The sequence below is a fragment of the Triticum urartu genome, chromosome 4A (assembly GCF_056163025.1).
Source record: "Triticum urartu cultivar PI428250 chromosome 4A, HENAU_Tu73, whole genome shotgun sequence".
Lineage (NCBI taxonomy): Eukaryota > Viridiplantae > Streptophyta > Magnoliopsida > Poales > Poaceae > Triticum > Triticum urartu.
In genome coordinates this window covers 597,736,800-597,744,628 of record NC_141876.1, presented here as the reverse complement: position 1 = coordinate 597,744,628, position 7,829 = coordinate 597,736,800, and the positions used below count along the sequence as shown (strand labels likewise).

Genomic DNA, 7,829 nt, shown 5'->3' with positions numbered 1-7,829 from the left:
GACTAGACATGACAAAACGACTATCTATCGCATTCAAATCAACTGCCTGTCCGTCCACCTGTCAGCATTAAGGCGCCCGCTGCTTGGACTGATTGGTGTCCACTATTTATACGTGGCCACGCTCGACATGATCCACACCACATCATGTTCGCTTGCATTCCTCCTCCGCGCATCACCTCCGCCACGACCGCGAGATCTAGAGCGATATGAAAGAGCCTCTTGACGGAGCAGAATCATAAGTTGTTTGGCTTTGCGGCCGGCTGGCAGGCCCGTCGTGCGCGATGGTTAGAGGCCGGCGAGCTCGCCGGAAATGAGCGACAATGACCCGATGATGGAAGAGGAGTCCAACGACAAGCTAGCGCCCCCGCCCGTACCAGTCCATGTCGGCTTTCACCATGGAGCATGCGAATGCACACTTCAACGTCGTCATGGCGCAGGAGGCATCGAGTGATGTTGAAACAAAATATTCCAAAATCTTCCATATTCAAAATCATAAAAACATGAGAAACGTTACTAGCAAATTACCAAAATCAATGGATAAAGAAGTGTCCGAAAGAAGAACTATTTGGCAGGCCGGTGGAGGCGGGGCCGGTTCTGGGGCCTTCGCTCGGCCCATTGAGTGCACCTAGCACCTGGATCGAAACCGAATTGATGAGCTTGAATCTACTAGGAATAATTGGGCGTTACGATGGCACTAGTAGAACAAGAGACTTCAGAATGTGCAACTCTTTTCTGTTGGTCCATTACCAGGTTGTGGGATTCGGTCATTAGGTCACGAAACACATGGATCAGTTTCTGCAGTCGGAGGTGGAAGACAGGCTCAGTGCCTGAACAATATTAATTATTAACTAGTGCCTGAACAATATTAATTACAAGATATGAAGTAAACATCTATGACTAGAATTTTACTTGTGAGTATCACTGATTATTAATTAGATAGTTGTCGTATCTAATTTTATTTTTTATTGAAATTATGTGTATGGACAACACAATATCTGTTGTTTGACTTGGTAACTATTGCAAATTTATAGTTATTTGGTTTGGTGCTTATATAAGTTGGGCACGGATTTTTTAAGTCTTCAGTTTGTGACTGATAAAAAATTTGTAATGTGCCACAAAAAATATGCTTAGAAACTTCGTATGGCGAAAAATCTGAAGATCTATTTTTTGTGGCATATAACACATATTTCTCTAGTCAAATCAAAGACCTAAAAAATTGTGTCCAACTTATAAACAGGGAGTATCCAAATATCCGGTTGTGATTTTTAGCCTTTTCAATTAGCTTGTAGCCCGCCCTGATCCCTATTTTTTTTCCTGGCTCAGCTACTGGCAGTTGGTGTGTCAATCACAGAGAACATTTGACAACCTACTGGTGCGGCGACTTCGACATTTTATTTCTTTCTGTTCTGCAGCATGGTCTGGTTTCTTCGGCCTTCTGGACTGGTGATGACGGATTGCAAGCCTATACTGTACGGTGTGACGCTCCAACGAATGTTTCTTCGGTGATTTGTAGATCCCGTTACAAGTGGTGAGTGGCTATCGTGGTCTTCAAAGTATGATATGGAGAGGGCGTATGCAGGTGTATCTTTTTATTAATGTTGGTTCAATGCAATTTTCAATCATCAACTGCCTACAATCAAAGGAAGGAAAAGCTACTATGATTTTCAATGTATTTTGTATTGTGGTTGTTCTGTGACTAGTTGTCTTTCCATGGTACTGGCTACTTTTTTATAATAATTATCTAATCTATGATAAGATGTACTCTCTCTGTAATCTAATGTAAAGGTCTTATATTTGTTTATAGAGGGAGTACTTCAGTTGTGTTTAAACCAAATCAAGTCTCATGGCGCAATAGTCACATGACTTGTTTTTCTTTTGATGTCAAAATAAGAAGGCTTGTTTTCAAAACTACCTTCCTAATCTCGAGATCAAACTTTAAGGAATGTTTGAAGTGCATGCAAAGTTTCATTACGAAATTACATTGGTGAAAGTCGTGAAAAAAAAAATCACAGCTCCAAAATGTGTTTGAAACTAACATTTTCAGAGCATCGATTTTGTTTGTTTTTACTGACTAGTGTGATTTCGTGCTGAATTTATGCATGCCCTCCAAACGTATTGCAAAAAAATCAAATATTATGAAATTTGTTCTGATTTTTTTTAATTACTGTTCATTTATTGAGCTCGAGATTAGAAACTCCACGGCCACTTATTTTTTTGGGGAACGCTAAAACTCAGTCGCCAGTTTTATCCACCTGTTTCAATCGCTGATGTGTTCTTCCTTTTCAAAACACACTAGGCCTTCCGCTACGTGGGTTGTGGGATGTGGCTTGCGGCCCTTTCTTTTGTGCTTGTCTATTTTTATATTCTCATAGTCGTCCCATGTAAATCTTTGTATGTTTTTTCTTCTTCTTTTTTTGCTGGTTGTGTGCACCATGTATGTACAGAAGAAGAATTTTTTTTTGAACACGCAGAAGAAGAAAGTTAATCGGCAGATGACTCTATGTTTATGTATACAGTATACATGTGTACTTGTATTTCCATTTTCAATTTTTTAATCATTCTTGTTTAGGAAAAATGGAACATTTATATTTTTTAGGAACATACATTTTGACACCGCATGAACAATTTTTATTCTCACATGTTGTTGTCTTATTTTTTTAATTCTGAGATGTGGTTGCCTTTTCTACATGACTTTTGTTTTATTTGCTTATTTGTATCCTGTCTATATTTTTTTTACTTTGTTTCTTCGTGTATTACCCAAAAACAAATTTTTATTGTGTTTATATGCTATGTGTTTTTCTTTTCTTTTTCACAGGCATACACCGTAAAGTTGCATGCCTCACACTAGGCATGCAACTGCAAGTGTTGCCCTCGAACTAACATTTGTTTTGTCGGAGAACAGTGGGAGAGGGGAGGAGTAGTTGCGTGTTTGTCACTAAGCATGCAATTGCAAATGTCGCCTTCAACTGCAACTGCATGTCCACACAAGCGACTGCAGTTGACTTTTGTTCTATCGATGGGCGGCAGGAGGGGGGTAGTTGCATGCCTCAGACTAGGCATGCAACTGCAAGTGTTGTCCTTGACTGCAACTGCATATCTACCCACCCGATTGCAACTAATTTTTTTTCTTATGTCGGAGGACATCTGGAGGGGGGGAGGGGGGGGGGCACTTGCATGTATGACCGTAGGCACGCAACTGCAAGTTTCGCCCCCGACTGCAATTGTATGTCTACCCATCCGACTTGAATTGTCCTTTGTTTCGTCGGAGGGGTGGCGAGAGAGGGGGGAGTTGTATGTTTGACACTAGGCATGCAACTGCAAGTGTCGCCCTCAAGTGAAACTGCATGTCAACACACCCGACTGCAACTAACCTTTGTTTTGTCGGTGGGCGGCGGGAGAGGGGGCGGGGGTAGTTGCATGTCTGACGCTAGGCACGCAACTGCAAGTGTTTCCCTCAATTGCAACCGACGCTTGTTTTGCCAGAGGGCGGCGGGAGAGGGACACTTGCAGTTAATTTGCTCCTTTTCCCCTTTAATATGATTTTAATTTCCCATTAGTAGAAATACATTTCCTTGTGTGTATATGAATATTTTAAAAATACATGTTTAAGTTTTTTTTAATAATTAGTGAGCACTTTTCGAATATGTGGTGAACATTTTTTTCAATATGCGACGAACAATTTTCTAGAATTTTTCATGCAATTCTTAGTAAATGTTCATGCATTTAAAAAATTGTCCATATTTGAAAACACGTTTCATATTTCTTTTAAACTGTCCGTAAAATTGAAAGTTGTTCACGGTTCTTAAAAATGCTCATGTAATTTTTAGAAAATGCTCACACACTTTTTTTAAAATTGTTCGTGTAACAAAAATGATGTATATACTGTATATACCTATGTGTTTGACCTTTGTCCTTCTGTACTTTAACAACAACAGGCAACAACTTCATAGCTCGCGGGCAAGCAATAGCAAGCACAAAACTATTATTATTTTCTTCAATATCTTTTCTTTGTGTTCAAATACTTTGTATCATGAAAAAATGACAATAAGTTACATGACCATATAAAAAACACTACAAGCATGCATCGTATTGCATATACAAGATTTTTTTCCGGCAAAAAATAATGCTATGATTTGAACAAAAAATTTACCTCACTCGTTGAGGTTGTAGCTGGATAGCAAAATACATATTATATTTGCAGTCGTACATCCCAACTACAAAAAGAGGGAAAAAATCTGACAACAAAGCAACAGATCACAGGGGAAAAGATGAGATAAAAGCCCAGTAAAAGTACAAAGCCAGCCCGTAGCAGCACAAACATGCAAAAAGTTCAATAAATAAAGCAGGCCTGGTTTGTACAGATGAAGTCTCAGTCGACTTAGATCTAGACAAACCTTTTTTTATGAAACAGTTGCGTGCACCTAACTCTGCCGAGCTAATTTAGTTTGCTGTGGTCACGGGTTCACGACACGGTATACCTGCCCTGCCCTCGTGGCGGTGAGGGGGGAAGGATGCTGCCAAAGCTTGCCTCCTCCCCTCCCCCCGTGGCGCCAAGCTCGTGTGCATGGCGGCAGCTGCCACCCATGCACGCACGGCCCTCCCTCCTTATCCGCCCGCCTCATTAGACCTCATCAGACACGGCGATCGTCACTCCCTGTCTCTCTGCCTCTTCCTTGCTAGACTAGTTTCTCTTGCCGCCCTGCTCTGCTCGGCTCGGCTCGGCCGCCGAGGAGAGGACAAACGTACACCGGCCGGCGACCGAGGAGGGGTGTGGAGAGATGGAGCGGGTGCTGACCGCGCTGATGGACCTGGTGGTGCCGCCGGCGAGCATGGTGATGCTGGCCTTCGCGTGGCCCACGCTCGCCTTCCTGCGCGCCCTCGAGTGGGCCGTCAAGGCGCTCACCAAGGAGGACATGCGCGGCAAGGTCGTCCTCGTCACCGGCGCCTCCTCCGCCATCGGCGAGGTACGTGCACTGCATGGTCATGCTGCGTGCTGCCTAGCTCCGGTGAACGTTGATGGCGATTGCTCATGGTGTGTGCGGAGCAGCAAGTGGCGTACGAGTACGCGCGGCGGGGCGCGAACCTGGTGCTGGTGGCGCGGAGGGAGCACCGTCTGTTCGCGGTCCGGGAGAACGCGCGCGCCCTGGGCGCCGGCCAGGTGCTCGTCGTCGCCGCCGACGTCGTCCGGGAGGACGACTGCGGCCGCCTCGTCGCCGACACCATCAGCTACTTCGGGCAGCGTGAGTGCATAGCATACAATCAATCCCTTCCATGCTCTGCTTCAGAGTGGTAAATCTGAGTATCTGACTGTCCGTAGTGGATCATCTGGTGAACACGGTGAGCCTGGGCCACGACTTCCTCTTCGAGGAGGCCGGCGACACGGCGGCGTTCCCCCACCTCATGGACATCAACTTCTGGGGGAACGTGTACCCGACCTACGCCGCACTGCCGTACCTGCGCCAGAGCCACGGCCGCGTCGTCGTCAACGCCTCCGTCGACACCTGGCTGCCCATGCCCCGGATGAGCCTCTACTCCGTAAGCCCGCCCCTCCCCGGATCGATGAACTTACCACTAGTGATCTCGCTGGAGTATTTCATACATCGTGTGCTTCTCAGGCGGCGAAGGCGGCCGTGGTCGACTTCTACGAGACGCTGCGGTACGAGGTGAAGGACGAGGTGGGGATCACGGTCGCCACGCACGGCTGGATCGGCGGCGAGCCCGGCGCCGGCACCGGCATCGGCACCAGCAGGTTCGCGCTCGAGGAAGGCGCGGGGGCGGCGGACCAGACGCAGGCGCAGGCGCCGGCGCAGCAGTGGACCAAGGCGGACACGACGCCGCCGCTGCCGGCGCCGGGAGGGCTGGCGGTGGAGGAGTACGCGCGGGCGGTGGTGGACGGCGCGTGCCGCGGGGACGCCCGGGTGCGGCGGCCCGGCTGGTACGACGTGTTCCACGTCTTCCGCGCCTTCGCGCCCGACGTGCTCGGCTGGACGTTCCGCCTGCTGCTGTCGACCGCGCCCGCTCCGTCGACGGTCGCCGGCACTGGGCGCCGTGCGCTTGTCGTTGCCCCTGTGGGCGCGCCGACCGCTGCGCTCCCGGCTCCGCCCGTCCGCCCGCTGATCGAGTACCCGGCCGCGGTGGCTGGTCGGAGGCCCGCGGCGGCGCAGCTACACAAGCTAGAGTGAGATGAGATCACGGAGCCATTTGTAGTACCGCTGCATATGCTATTTGTGTTCTGTATCTATGTCAGTCTGAACTGATTTTGATGGCGCTTCAACAAATAAATATGAACTCCGTGTGTATGACATGAGATGACATGCATGCTTAAAAGTGGTTCCATCATTCTGCCAGATAAATTTGTGCCGCTGCACAATCATGCAAAGAACTATGAGAGCGGCGTTTCGGTGCCCGGGTGCATCTGCACCCGGTCAAAAAAATTCATAAAAAATTTAGAAAATTTCAAAAAATTCTAAAAAAAATTAGGATGATAGACAATTTGATACGTGAGGTACGTTCCAATTTTCAAAACATTTGGACTTCTATGCAGCTCCCAGCAAAAAAGACAAATCAGACCAGAACAGCTGCACAGAAGTCCAAATATTTTGAAAATTGGAGCGTACCTCACGCATCAAATTGTCTACCACCCTAATTTTTTTTTGAATTTTTTTGAATTTTTCTAGTATTTATTTTGATTTTTTTCGTGAGCGCGGGTGCAGATAAGCTCGGGCTCAGATTCAAATTTTCGAAAGAACTAGCGCTACATGTGTTTCAAGCTATCGAAATCCACTTGATTTTAACTCGTTTTTATCCAATTTCAGTTTCCCTAAAAATAGCTTCAAATTTCAGAGGTTACAGATATTTTGGGACCTGTGTGCACGTCAATTGTTAAGAATGTTCACTATTGGAAAAGGTTGTGGAGAAGACTGTTATTCCAGCTAAACACTGATTATGTATTTATGGCGATGAAATGAGACATCAAAGTGGTCGTGCCGGAGTGGTTATCGGGCATGACTAGAAATCATGTGGGCTTTGCCCGCGCAGGTTCGAATCCTGCCGACCACGTATTTTTTTTTTCTTTTTCCTATGTTGATAAAATTTTGAATCTTGCTCGATCAGTGGACGCGTTGTCTTGTCTCCAAACTTATTGTTTTGCCCTCTCTCATTACATCTCCGCGCAGCTAGTACACTCCCCCAAGCATTGTTAAATCGAGATATGCACTATACTCCTTTTACGAGATAAGCACTGTCTCCAAGCAACAACAATTAACTGACTTAATTAGCCACATAACCATATGCTAAATTAGTTTAGCAGAACGAAAATGTATGTGCCTTACTTCCCGTCACTTGACTATTTTATAAGGTTGTACAAAACACTTAACAATGCTACTACGGTATAATGGGTATGTGGATCCTTTTTCCATCCATTCTATTGACACTCCATGCCATATCAGGTGCAATTGCAATCTAACACTTATTTCCCCCGGAGAAAATCGAGTGGTTAAACAAGTGGGTGATTAAATGAGCGTACATTTCCAGCAAATCATGATAGGGAGGACATAAAAAAAATGCTAATGTCACCCACCGATGATGGAACAATCGACAGTTCTCTCTTCTAAGAAGAAAATGTGAAACCATTTTAAAATCATGTTAACAAAAAGACAAAAGAGTTGATTAAATCTCCTTTTGAGATTGTGTTCTTGGCTTGTTTTTTTCTTCTATATTGGGCAGGTCTACAGACGAAGGAAGAAGCAGTGAAGCTATGACAGGGGGCCGAGATGATCAGATCAAGCACAACTAGGTTGATGGTGATGTGCGATGAAGCCAGACGTACG

The 7,829-nt window shown here is 45.8% G+C and overlaps 1 protein-coding gene and 1 non-coding gene across 2 annotated transcripts; both read left to right on the top strand.

The window, feature by feature from the left end:
- Positions 1-4,488: 4,488 nt before the first annotated feature.
- LOC125553782 (11-beta-hydroxysteroid dehydrogenase B) lies at positions 4,489-6,282 on the top strand. Its single transcript, XM_048717487.2, has 4 exons — positions 4,489-4,964; positions 5,048-5,240; positions 5,318-5,535; positions 5,616-6,282. The coding sequence occupies exons 1-4, from the start codon at positions 4,779-4,781 to the stop codon at positions 6,180-6,182; spliced, it is 1,164 nt and encodes a 387-aa protein (XP_048573444.1). The 5' UTR covers positions 4,489-4,778; the 3' UTR covers positions 6,183-6,282.
- A 695-nt stretch (positions 6,283-6,977) lies between these two features.
- On the top strand, positions 6,978-7,059 carry TRNAS-AGA (transfer RNA serine (anticodon AGA)). Its single transcript has one exon. It is a non-coding gene; the product is annotated as a tRNA-Ser (tRNA).
- The last annotated feature ends 770 nt before the right edge of the window (positions 7,060-7,829 follow it).

Excerpts from the sequence above, each read along its gene's own strand:
- LOC125553782 (XM_048717487.2), top strand. The coding sequence starts at position 4,779 with ATGGAGCGGGTGCTGACCGCGCTGATGGACCTGGTGGTGCCGCCGGCG. Across the intron at positions 4,965-5,047 it reads CCTCCTCCGCCATCGGCGAG|CAAGTGGCGTACGAGTACGC; the intron begins GTACGTGCACTG and ends TGTGCGGAGCAG. Across the intron at positions 5,241-5,317 it reads CATCAGCTACTTCGGGCAGC|TGGATCATCTGGTGAACACG; the intron begins GTGAGTGCATAG and ends GACTGTCCGTAG.